We start from the raw sequence: 13,763 nt of genomic DNA, 5'->3' as shown, positions 1-13,763 counted from the left end.
TTATTTGTTGGTTGGGTAATAGTTATTTTCTTATTTGAAGTTTCCACTGTGCATTTAGTGCTTTTGTAATCTCTCAGTGTCATTGTGCATGTATTTAATATTACTCAACAACGCTGGTAAAACAGAGCATTTAAGATGTTGTCACGAGGTAAGTGTTACTTTTCTCAGCGCCATTCAGGACAAACCAATCACAGTCGATTGTGTTGATTTAATCAGGTATTATTAAAATAATTTTTAGCGATTGTTGGGGCGGATTTCTATTTGAATGCCAGATGACAATCCTTGGAATTTATGTATTTAAAATATGCATATGTTTTACTGTGCAATTGTCTCTACCGAAGCACTAAAATGTCCAGAGTTTTGAATGGCGCTCAATGGAGTATTCTGCATCCTGAGCGCCACTGCGCCTCCTGAAAGGAAACTCACTTTTTATTTACTTTTTTTTTATTATTATTATTTTGGTTGCCCTTCTGGAAGTGTGATTGATCTAATTAATATTCATTACGGAAAAATCTACAAGCAAACAACATGAAACGCATTTCAGAACAATTATTATAAGAACAATTGTCCTTTTTGTATGTTTTATTTTGTAACTTAATAATAATAATTGCTTAATTAGATTATATTAAATTAAAAATCGTTTGTGTGCTTCTGTCTAAAGCTACGGCATATTCAGTTTCATGTCATAAATGTTTTAATGTTGGCAAGTTCATCTGCTTATTGCAGTTAATAAGTAACAGTTTCCTTCATCTCACCTTCCCTTCAAGGACTAGTTGTTGTCCCCAGAAAAGTATAGTGCAGCATAATTTAGAAACAAAGAGAAATTGAGAATCACCATTTTTTGCTACGTCTTTTTGGCCTGTATTTTCTGCTACTGTAACCTAGTTTAAGACTAAGAAAAACATATATACCTAAATTTGTGCATTTTAGTTGATGTAAGCTGACAAAAAATGATATCAGTGTCCCACATATTTATAGTCACACTCGTTTTTGAAACTGCAAGTGGTTAGTTTATTATTTTATTATTTATGGTTAGCCTATTAATGCAAAATGTTGTCAGCAACCAGTTAGTATTGCAATTCAAGTTACACTCATTAAGTAAGATGTCTAACAGATTTTGCTTTTCATATTAATAACTTCTATTGGGCTGATGTAAAACTAAAAGAGCTCAGTACATTCTGTATTAATTCAACGAATGTTACCCTGCGTCCCAATGTGCATACTATCCACCCTATCTGCCCTAAATAGTATTGGAAATTACTAATATCACATGGAATTTAGGATTGGTAGTGTGCACACTGGGATGCAGGCTTACTCTTTCAGAAAATGTATTTTAATTTACGTTTCTGCTGCATTTCCATCTTCTTACCACAAGAGGTCGATGTTTGATGAATCCACAACCATGAGCACAAATACAGTTGCACTGTAGTTCTTGTAGTAAATTTAATTTTCCTATAGGAGGTTTTGCTTGTGGTTAGTACATTAAAAAAAACAAAAAAACAACAACAACAACAACAAAAAACAGTTAAACTTTTGCTCCTGTATAGTAAACCCATGGTTACTTTCCATAAAATAAAAATTTTTTTTTTTACAACAAATACCACAGTTAAGCTCTTGTTCCAATAGTAAAACCACAGTTAATCTCTATAAAAGTAAAGTTTTACGTGTGGTTATTGCGATTTTACAACAAATACTGCAGTTAACTCTTGTTCCTGAAGTAAAACCATAATTTATTTTTAAAAAAGATAGTTTTACTTGTGGTTACTAAGAGTTTTCAACAAATCCCTCGGTTAAACTCTAAATATTAAAATATTAGTAGGCTATATTTCAATAAAATAAGGTTTTACTTGTGGTTACTATACTTTCACAACAAACACCACAAGTAAAATATTGTTCCAGTAGTAAAAGGTAGCTTTACTTGTGGTTTCAGTGATTTTACATTAAATACCACAGTCAAACTTTAGTTTATTTTAGTTAAGGATTGTGGTTACTATGGTTTTAGTGTGAATACATTAGTTACACGATTGCTGTGGTAAACCATCGTCAGCCTTAACATAAGAAAAGATTGACTGTATATCCTTTTTGATTAAGGCTGGCAGCAAAGTGAATGTGTTTTAAAAGATATGCTTCCTTCTGCCCCAGTTCCCCTTAACGTGTTTTTGGTGTGTGTGAACAGGAGGGATGTGCATGTCAGCAACTTGTGGTTATTGCCTCGTGCACCTTGCTGAAGGTGGCGTAGAGTTTCACTGGAGACAGAGACGGAGTTAAGAGACTCAGAGAGACAGTGGGATGGCCAGCCTATCACCACCCTTCAACTTCTGCTTTCTCTGGCTCAGCGTCCTACACTTTGCGTCTGGTGCCATTCGGCTCCTCTTCAGCACATGTGTGTGTCCATGCTTCCCCAGACGGCTGGCAGCGCTTGTTGAAGAACATCAGAACCAGGTAATGTTAGAGCAAAACCAGATACCAGTTTCTTGATTATTCTTGAAGTTACTTAAAGTCTTTCCTGTTTTTACACACAAACAGGGCTGAGATGTGGGTGCGTGTAATTGTGACCTCTGTGCTTCTTCTGTCAGGTAATTTTGGACAGCTATCTTGTGTTTTTATACAATAAAATGGTTGTGATTGTAACTACTCTGACTAATCTGTGCTCTTATGTTACCTGAGTGCCCTTGGTGCACAGGGTATTTATACTGTATTGATCTGTATTTTTTCCTGTTTTTATCCCTGGCGTCAACAGCGCACACCTTGCTAAGGTCAATACCGGCCTCTGATTACTCTTGTGTTTATAGGAGTCGAGGCAAGTAAATGGCTGGTGTATTTCTCCAGGACGGACATCTGCGTTTGGGCCGGGACCACGGTAACACTGCCGTGCCGCTATGATTACCCCACGCCCTACAGCTCTACGCGGGTCATGTGGTTTCACATCTCTGCCGAGGGCCGACGGGAGGTTGCCTACCATACTGATGGGAATCTGTTGAGTCTCTCATACAGGGACAGGATCAAATACATGGGGGGCCACAAAAGATGCAGTTTGCAAATCATGACCGTGAAGCTGAGCGATGCAGGAACGTACCATTTCAGATTCGAGACCGACAACCAGCAGGGCAGATGGACGTCTCCTGATGCCATCACACTGTCCGTCACAGGTCAGGCCACATTTGAAAGGTTATTTTGTATGTTAAATTGTTTAAAAACAAGTTTGATATGTAGATGCAACTATACTGCTGTTCAAAAGTTTGGGGTCAGTACTGTTTACAATACCTTTATTCATTAAATTGATCAAAAGTGACAGTAAATACATTGTAATATTATACAAAAAAATCTATTTCAAATCAATGTTTAAATAAATGTGAAAAAAAATCTACTAAAATATTATAGGCATCACAACTGTTTTCAATGCTGATAATAAAACGAAATGCTTGAGAAGCAAATCAGCATATTCAAATGATTTCTGAAGGATCATGTGACACTGAAGACTGGAGTAATGATGCTGAAAATTCAGCTTTAGATCACAGGAATAAATTACATTTGAAAATATATTGAAATACAAAATAGCTATTTGAAATTGTAATAAAATTTCACAATTTTACTGTTTTTACTGTGTTTTTTTTTATCAAATGAGCATAAGAGGCCTCTTTTAAAAAACGTTGATAAAAATCTTACTGACCCCATACTTTTGAATGGAATAGTAGCGTAAATAAGCAAGTGTTTTTTGGGGGGTGGGACTACCTGACTATTCGACCAATGGTGGAAGGAACACAACCACCTAGAAACGGATTAGTAACTACAAAGCAACAGCCTAGCAACACCTTCTAATTGTAGCAACAGTTTTGCTCTCACATTTGCCATAGAAAATCTAGTAATTAGGGAGAAATTAACAACTTTTTAATTATTTTTGTTGTTTATTTGCATGTAATTATGGAGAAAACCCACCTAACTGTCCCTAAAATAATTTAGCATGGAGCATGGAGCTAATGTTGTGAAATGTTGTCCTGGTTCCAGAGCTTCAGGTTCATGTACATCCACCGAGAATAGGCAACATGTTTGCTGCTGGCGAAACGGTCTTCCTGAGCTGTGTGGCACGAGGCTGTGCCGCCCCTGGCAGAAACTTTGCCCTTTATCGGAATGGGATCAACTTGGGTCAGTCCGACAAGCTGTCAGCCATCTATAACTTTGACAGTCAGCATGCAGGTACCTACACCTGCCGTCCAATACCCCCTCAAAACGTTCAGTCACCAGGACTCACCCTGGCTGTTGGATGTGAGTATTGTGCATGCATATAGACAATAGTTCTGTATGTGTAACTGAACACAGCTTTGTCACAACAGGAATAAATTACATTTTAAAATACATTGAGTGAAAATTGTTTTTTAAAGTGTAATATTCACAATATTACTGTTTAACTGCATTTTTGATCAAATAAGTGCAGCCTTGGTGAGCATAAGAATATAAATAAACATTCAACAAAACATTATTGAATGTACTTTACTGGATATACTACAAACATGTCTAAAATGTGCTGCATGTGGTAACATATAAATTGGCAGATTTTATACATGTATTATTAGAAAAAGCTACTCAAGGATTCAACTGTGCATTAATATATTGTGTATTAAATACATAAAACGTGTAAATACAGTGTTTAGAGCAGGGTGTTCAATTGAATTCTACTGTCAGCTCCCCTCTCCCATTAGAACTTACATTTAATCTCTCCCTTCCTCCTGTGTCTCAGATGCTCCTCGCTACACCACGGTACAGATCACCCCTCGAGAGGCAGTCAGGGAGGGCGATTCGGTGACTTTGACCTGCAGTAGTGATGGAGCTCCGCCAGCAGAAAGTTTTGCCTGGTTTAAAGAAGGAGAAAGTGGCAGTGTGCCAGACAGCTTTAAACCTGATCTGAGATTGTGGAGTTTGGACTACAGGGACCATGGAGAGTACTTCTGTGTGGCCCGCAACCCACTCGGCACAGACCGGTCCAGACCACTTTTACTTAATGTTACCTGTAGGTTACCTCTACTTTTATGTAGCCAGAATAAATAATTTAGGTATTGCTAGTCTGTTTGCATACATTTTTAAAAATAAAGGTTCCAAAAGGGAGTTTTGAAAAGAAGAAACAAAAAAGGAACCTTTCAGTGAACAGTTCTTAAAAGAACCATTTTATAATAATAATCTAAAGAACCTTTTGTGCAATTGAAATGTTCCATGGATTATAAAGTTTCTTCGTGGAACAATCAATGCCATTAAAATCCTTTATTTGTAAGTGTATAAACAATTTTATTAACATGCATCTCTAAATATTGCAGCTTTTAAACGCAGGATATGCAGTTTATCAGTGAATAGGTCCAAATGACAGTCTATTTTGAAAAAATGTCATCAGACATTTGAACTTTTCACTTTCCCAATTAGACATGTATTTTCATTATTGCTGATCTGATGTCTTTGTGAGTGCAGAGATTTATTTTAGTTGCTGGATCTTGTGTAATAACTTTAATTTTGGCAGGACATTATGTCACATTGTCTACTACCCTCTAATAGATCAAAGTTCAAATCAAGTGTACAAATATAGGGCAGATCGGGAAAGCACATGATGCTCAGCCATGAAAGGAGTATTTACTTCCTGTTTTCACTTGTTAAGACAAACATCACTACTAGTATTGGTTATACTTTGGGGGTAGAGGTGTGTTAAAATTACTCAATATTAAACTTTGGTACGTGACTTAGCCCACATTTTTCGTGCCATGGGCATGACCAATACGTCACATTGTGTGGTGTATGTAGGACAACTATTAAAATTTAGAATTTTCACCTGGTGAATGATAAAACATATATTAAAAAGTGTAGCAATGAGTTTACAACCAATCAGAATGAACTAGCAACCACATAGAAGCATATTAGAATGATTTCTGAAGGATCATGTGACACTGAAGACTGGAGTAATGGTGATAAAAATTCAGATTTACGTCACAGCAATAAATTGCATTAAAAAAAGATTATTTTAACTCATTTATTCATCATCATTAGGGTATTTGTGAGACTTTTATGTATTGTAAAATGTAACTATATTTGTATCCAGACTCCCCAAAGAACACAAGAATCCTTATCAGTCCTAAAGGAGACATCAAGGAAGGGTTTGCTGTCAATCTGAGCTGCAGCACCAACGCCAACCCTCCTGTGCAGAACTACGCCTGGTACAAAGTGAACGGCGGTCAGCCCTGGACCAAAGGCACTGCGCAAAATCTCACCTTTCCTAGCGTGCGTTCCCATCATGCCGGACAGTATTACTGCACTGCATGGAATGTGTTCGGCATGGGGACATCGCCCACTATTTCTCTTATAGTACTTTGTAAGTTTATGCTTATTGTAAATGTATATAACATAGGTCTAAGAGTTTTGTAACTTGAATGTGCACTGCTTATGTTGTCATCCATTTCCAGTTGTTTTAGAGATATAAATTTGCAATTCTGAGAAAAAGTTAGAAATACGAGATGTAAACTTGGAATCGGAAGTTCCCCCAGAATTGCAAGTTTACACTTTATAATTCTATGGAATCCTGATTTTGCCACCATATAAAAAATATAAAATTGCAGCTTTTTATTTTACAATTCAAACTTTTTTCTTTTTTTAATTATTTTTTTCTTTTTTTGCAAAATGTAAACTCAAACAATTCAGATTTTTTTCTTAATATCTTTAATGTCTCGCAAATCTGAGTTTAGATCTCTGTATCCCTGCTTATATATAAAACTCAGAATTATGAGATAAAAAATTGCAATTAACTTTTAATTTTTTTTATCCTGTAGTGGAAACAAGCTTCCATAAAATACACACTGGTTTGAACTGTGAATAATCAGACCATTTATTGCACTTATTCTAGTTGTTGTGGCTAATATATCAGAAATCTCACACATTCACAGAAAATAGGTTTCTTCCACATTGCAAAATAGGGTGGATACAGTACCTACTCTGTATATACCTCAATGAACTGCTAAATTTGTTGGATTTTTATATCTCAGTCCTCCAGTTTTCTAAGGATCTCCATCTGTTTCTTTCATTTAACCTCCCCACCTCTCTTTCTCTCTCTCTCTCTCTGTCTCTCTCAGATGCCCCCAAAAACACCTCTGTGCTGGCTCGGCCTTCTACTGTGATCGAAGCGGGCAGCTCGTTGACGCTGACCTGCATCAGTCAGGCCAATCCGGCGGTGGAGAACTACACCTGGCACCGGATCAATGCGGCTGACGCCTGGGAAACTCGATCGGGTCCCAGCTACACCATTGCTGAGGTCAGCCCTGGAGCCAGCGGCCAGTACTACTGCGAGGCTCGCAACCGCATCGGAGCGCACAGCTCCCCGGTTCTGACGGTGAAAGTTCGAGGTCGGTGCAGAACACACAGCAGAGAAGCAAATCAGAATATTAGAATGATTTCTGAAGGATCATGTGACATTAAAGCCTGGAGTAAAAATGCTGCAAATTCAGCTTTATATAAAATGACATAAATTACATTTTAAATGTATTATTTAAAATAGAATTGTAATAATATTTTTTTATTGTAATAATATTTCAAAATATTACTGTTTTTACTGTATTTTTGATCAAATAAATGCAGCCTCGGTGAGACTTCTTTCAAAAACATGGACATTAAAACTGTATGAATAAAAAAAAAAGATGAGTGATGTGCATGCAATGTATGCCCATGATTGAGCTGCTGTGGTTTATATGTTCAGGGCGACTGAAGGTGATCGCATTGGCATCTGCAGTGGGCGTTTCTGTCGGATTAATATCTCTGACTGTGGTCGTCATGATCAGGTGATTCTATGTTTCCTGGCTTTAATATTAAATATCTGATCTTCTAGATCAGATATTTCATCATTTCATATCTCTTTTGCAGTAAAAACATGCATCGTGTGGACACTGAAAATCTTGAGGAAGAAAAACAGGTCATTTTTATATATCTTATTCTGTCATCTATATGAAATCTAATCTATATTTATCATATTGATCTAATGCTATCTTTCTCCTAAAAAACAGTGTTCACCAGTAGTTGACTTGCCATTGGACAATACTCTGTTTAGTGAATCAACTTCTGAGACATTTCTCCTCAAGAGCACAAAAATGTCAGACATTCCGGTGAGTTTTCTTTGCTCAGATCTCCCTCCACTATTATGGCAGTCTCTATAGTATAAATGTGTGAATTGGAATACACAGCCTATATGTTCTGTATCTACACTGTGTCCAAATTAACATATTTTTACAACACACTAAAAGTATGTGCACTGGAAACAATATATACTTTTCAGTATGTAGTAAAATAGTACTATATCGATATAAAATAATCTTTACCACTGGACATTATCTTTAGCTTAATTTCCTATCTCAGAATTCATCATTACATACATTTTAGGTTTATACTTTTATAAACTCTCAGCCTCATTGTCTTCCATTGCACAATTAATTGTTAACAATATTAACCCAAAAACAATCATGCATGTGTTTGAAAGTTTGAGAATCTGCCAGAAATAGTATTGCATGACAGGTACAATATACGGTACGTTTTATAATTTGTGATGCACTGATTGTAGTCTTGATATTACAGATGGATATGAACTGAGTCATACTCTCTAAACTTAGTGTTTTATTTTGAGCCTGGTTCAGGAGGAGCCGGAGGAGATTTACGAAACTAGCCACCCTTCCATCGTGCCCCTGAAAGAAGCTGCTCAGAGAGCTGAGGAACAGGGAAAAATCAACTACATTACGGTGCATTATTCTCGCATACCCAGGTTAAACACAATTACACAGTCCATGTGTGCTGGTTTACGCCTGTCCTCTGTCATATTAATGCCATAGTTGTTGTGTTTGTCATTTTTTACAGTCAGGACCAGGCGAAGGTCACAAACATACCTCTAGATGGAGACAAGAAGCTCAAAGATGGTCCTAATGTTGTTTATACTGTTCTCACCAGACAAGAAAGAGAGGAGATGGAAGAATCTGGAGTCTAAAGCGGGCAACTGATGGAAGAAATTGTAAAACCACACAGGGACTTTTTTTTTTTAATTATATGCACTTATGGACCATTTGATGTAGCCTGAATGTCAGAGACTTGGAAATAGTTTAATTGTGTCCAGCTGCTGTTTGCCCTAATAAAATCCAGCTGCTCAAAACGACACACTACTGTTCAAATGTTTGGGGTCAGTTTTGGAAGAAGTCTCTTGTGCTTTTTTTTATTTCTTTTGATCAAGAGTACAGCAAAAACAGGTATATTGTGAAATATTATTGCAATATATAATGAATTTTCAGCATCATTACTCCAGTCTTCAGTGTCACATGATGCTTCAGAAATCAGTCTAATATTCGGATTTCTTATTCTTATTAATGGTGAAAACAGTTGTGCTGCTTAATATTTTTGTGGAAACACATTCTTTTCAGGAACTTTTGAAATTGAAATTTTTGGATTATTATAAAACATTATATACGGTCACTTTTGATCAAGTTAATGCATCCTTGCTGAAAAAAAAGTTATTTAAAAAACTAATTTTACTGACCCCAAACATTTGAAAGGTAGTGTATCCGCTATATGTTTGAGTGTGACACGATTAAATGCATCATAAAAAAATCATCCCACTTAAATATTCAATTTAACTGACATGATAAATGCACAGGAAGCTCCAAATAAATAATAATTTCTTACAATGGCAACTAAGAGTCTGTTTTCATATATTGTCTGGCAATAATACACAATTTATTGCAATTGCTGAAAATTAAATTCAAGTACTGAGCTGTTTCTATTCAAGAAAATTGACCTTTGACCTTGTCACACACTCAAAAAAAGTAAAAAGACAAACAGTAGCTATATGCATATTTTTGGCATTATTGGCATTTCAGAAAACTGAGACCACATGGGATATCCGTTGGTTGTTGTTTTTTAACAACCTGGAACTGTGTGAAGATTCTTCAAGGGTGAGTAAATAACAACAGATTGATAATCATGTTTTTTAGGGTGAACTATTCCCTTAATGAACGTTTATTCATTTGTGAGGTGATTATAAACAATACCAAGTGCTTTTTTATTAAGATTGAGGGTAGAACGAGAGGCAGTTTTCTATGATTCACAATGCAAGAATCCACTGTATCTTTCCTGCTGGCTTAATAAATTCCTCATATCTAAACATAACCATTATTTTCTCTTTTTACAGACGTGTTGAAGAAAACGTGTTGTTCAGTCTCTAGTTCATTGGCTGAAGGCAGTGTAACCCTGATATGCAACACAGCAGCAGTGACTTGCAAAATGTAAGATACAACACGATAATACAGTAGACTTCTAAAGGTGAATTAGTAAAAAATATGAGTGAAACAGTACTCCGTTTGATATGCAGAAAATAATATGAAAATATAAATAATAGCCTCTGTAATGCATGCAAAAAAATGCATAAATAAATGTAAAATGTAGCACACAAACAGAAAAAAAGCAGAACTATTGGTTTACATCTCTGTTTTGATCAGTCACATCTTCTGTGGTAATAACTTGTTTAAAGTGATCTTGACCTCTCTCCTCTGAAAAACAAAGCCATATTCCATTAGTTTCCAAGACCAGAAATAATGCCAGACAAGACATTTATTGATTAGATGCTTTGCTTACCGTGACTTCCGTCTGATGAATATCACTATGCCTGCTATTATGATAACCATGATAATAATTCCAAGCACAATGCCAGTAGAGGATGAAAATGCCCTTCTTGCTGTGAAGAATTATTATTATTACAACATATCATCTAGAAAGACATTAACAGGCTAGTTTACAATCACACAATGACTTCCTGTCCACTTGGTTATACCACAGTGTTCACACGTTTAAAAGTGTCATCAATGTGACTGACAAATGTGATTATCTGTGCTAAATAATGTCACGTTAACTGGTCACAGTTTTTTTAATAAACCTCCCACGGTGAAGGTTACGAAAGCAAGACAAATTTCTCAGAGGAAGTGCCTCTGCTTTCTGGAAACATGTCTTCTTGTGAAAAAAATGAGGAAGTTTAGCTTTTCCTCTTGTCTGAGTTGATCAACAGAAAACAGACAAACGCTATTGACCAATTCATTTGGTTTGGCTTTCTTTATTTAGATATATTAAACTATAGAAATTATATTTCATTGTTGTTGGTAAACAATAAAATGCCAAAAATAAGATAAGGGACCATTTATATTAGTATCCTTCCTTTTATATCATCCTTCTATATTAGTGCTAAATTCATCTTAATAACAATCTCAGAATCTGCTAAATGAGAAGTTTTATTTGTTAATATTATTTAATAGACCTGAGCTAGTATGAACTAGCAATAAATAGTTGTATTTTTATTAACAAAGATAATTTTTGTTAATATTAACGCATTAACAAACAGTAACAAATAAGACCTGTGTTTAAAGTGTTAACATAAATAATATACATGCCACACTAATCAGTGCTGTTATATGATATAAAAGTTTTATTTTACATGATCTACAAATTCATAAAGATATGAACAGGATGAAAATTGCTAAAGGTACATTTATGCATTTTGAAAATATTAGGAAATATTTTTGAGGGGGTTAATTTCATTTAATTTATTCTCATCCTAAAATGATTTTTAAATTATAAGATACTGACAAATGACTGAAAACTTTGGAAATTCATTGATCAATATATATATATATATATATATATATATATTTTTTTTTTAATAGTTCAATGAAGAACCTTTAACATCCATGGAATCATTCAAATGCACAAGAGGTTTATATTTACACTAAGAAAAAAAAACATTTTTTAAGAAATGTTCACTGAAAAGTTCTTTGAGGAACCCAAAATGTTTATTCTATGCAAAATCCTTCTTTTTGAGCCTTTATTTTTGTGCAATTTGAGCTAAAATATTGCATGTCCAGAGCATAAGAAATTGTTCTTACTTTCTGTCTGTTGTGTGACCAGTAGATTCACTCCTCTCTGTCCTGGTAGCTTGGCCTTCAGGTGGTCGGTGATGAACCGGAACACGTACACGCCGCTGTCTTCTGACCTGACATCAGAAATCATCAGAGAGCAGTTTTTGCGCCCCATCTGCCCCAAGTACTTGACTCTGCCCTGGTATGAGGGCTCAGGGAATATCCCTGCACTGTGGTACACGTATCTTGGAGTAACGCAGCGGGTTTCATTCAGACACCACATCTCTGACAGCACTTTGTGCGGTATTCCCTGGTCTGACTCCTCAGGGTAGTCATAGGTGCACTGCAGAACTACAGAAGAACCAGAAGGAGCATAGACTGGATCCATGGGAACATGCACCATCCAATCAGCAGCAAGATTGCCTGAAATGGAAGCACAGCAATTCTGAAGGAATCTAATTTGAAACAGCTGGTTCTACAGTCTAAACAACATTATTCTGCATGCTTAGACGACTTATATGTTCTCAGTCTTAGAGAATTCAGCAGTAGAAGCAAAACTTCTGCAGTAAGTCTTACCCGACAGAATCAAAGGCGTCAGGGTCCAAAAGCTTGCAAGGACATTCATAAACATTGTTGCAGCCCCGAGTGTTTCCTTACTGTGCAGATGTGAAAACATCACCCTTGTCTGGTTTTTGTTCCTCCTCCTCCTTTCTCGTCATTTATTATGTAATTGTTTCTTGCACGTCGCCAGTCACGCATTTGTAGTTGTTGTTTCATGTTTTGTTACTACATAATTATCATATTATTTTATGAACAACAACACAGTCATGTCTATCTATTATATTATATATATATATATATATATATATATATATATATATATATATATATATATATATATATAATAGATAGACATGATTGTGTTGTTGTTCATTAATATAGTATTAATATAGTAATATTAATAATAGTAATATTAATATTTAATGTAAAGTATTTTCAAAAAATAAAATTGTAACATTGTTAATAAAAATAGCTGTGATTATTATTATTATTATTATTGTAAAATACTAAATTGGACAGAGCATACATATTTATGGTATTTATGGCTAATCTTAAAGTAATAATATATTACTATTAATTATTGATATTATATTATTTCATGATTTTGTTAAAAATATGTTACTACATAATTCCCAATGATATTTTATGAACAATAATATGTAATGATTTAATGTAATGAATTGATATGTAATGTTAAATATTAGATTTGTATTTTATTATTATTATATTAAAAATAATAATAGCCATGACAATGATCATGATGATGATATTATTATTATTAGAAAATAATAAAATGGACACAGAGCATGCATGGTTTATGGTATTTTTGACTAAGTTAACGAGCATAATAATAATGTTATATTATGAGTATTATATTAAATAAAATTATGTTTCCTTATATATATAATTTGTTTCATGATGTTTTACAGCATAATTCCCATGATATATTATTTTAAGAACAACAACAATCTATTATTAATATTTTAAATATAACATTATTATTTAATAAGTAATGTTAAATACTAATTATTTAATATTTAATATTAGATTGCTAATAACAACTGCTATTATCATTGTTGTTGAAAAATAATAAACTGGGCATAGACCATATGTTTCTGCTTTTTTATTATATAAGGGCATAATAATGAATTATATATTATAAATATTATTAACTGTTAATAAGATTTTGAGAATGTTATAATATGAATAATCTTTATTATTATTGATCGACTTCAATGATTAGTTTTTATGCGAAAATCAATAAAAAGCATAAAAGGCGTCATGCTTCATCAGACGAGCTGC

General features: G+C 34.6%; 2 protein-coding genes across 2 annotated transcripts; one reads left to right on the top strand and one right to left on the bottom strand.

Annotated features, from left to right (window-relative positions):
- Positions 1-135: 135 nt before the first annotated feature.
- On the top strand, positions 136-8,992 carry LOC306887837 (B-cell receptor CD22; the record flags this gene model as incomplete). Its single annotated transcript, XM_079445837.1, has 12 exons — positions 136-148; positions 2,337-2,442; positions 2,527-2,576; positions 2,793-3,149; positions 4,006-4,263; positions 4,736-5,005; positions 6,077-6,346; positions 7,101-7,370; positions 7,721-7,802; positions 7,885-7,933; positions 8,649-8,773; positions 8,866-8,992. 12 exons carry the CDS (start codon positions 136-138, stop codon positions 8,990-8,992), a joined length of 1,977 nt encoding a protein of 658 aa, XP_079301963.1.
- A 995-nt stretch (positions 8,993-9,987) lies between these two features.
- Positions 9,988-12,581, bottom strand: LOC306886869 (myelin-associated glycoprotein). The gene is made up of 4 exons (XM_079444216.1): positions 12,477-12,581; positions 11,928-12,323; positions 10,630-10,729; positions 9,988-10,544 (listed from the first exon to the last, which is right to left on the bottom strand). Exons 1-4 carry the CDS (start codon positions 12,574-12,576, stop codon positions 10,520-10,522), a joined length of 621 nt encoding a protein of 206 aa, XP_079300342.1. The 5' UTR covers positions 12,577-12,581; the 3' UTR covers positions 9,988-10,519.
- Between the last annotated feature and the right edge of the window lie 1,182 nt (positions 12,582-13,763).

This window comes from Barbus barbus, assembly GCF_936440315.1.
Source record: "Barbus barbus genome assembly, chromosome: 21".
NCBI classification, from domain to species: Eukaryota; Metazoa; Chordata; class Actinopteri; order Cypriniformes; family Cyprinidae; genus Barbus; species Barbus barbus.
Note: the sequence above shows the minus strand (reverse complement) of the source record. Positions and strands in the feature narration are given on the sequence as shown.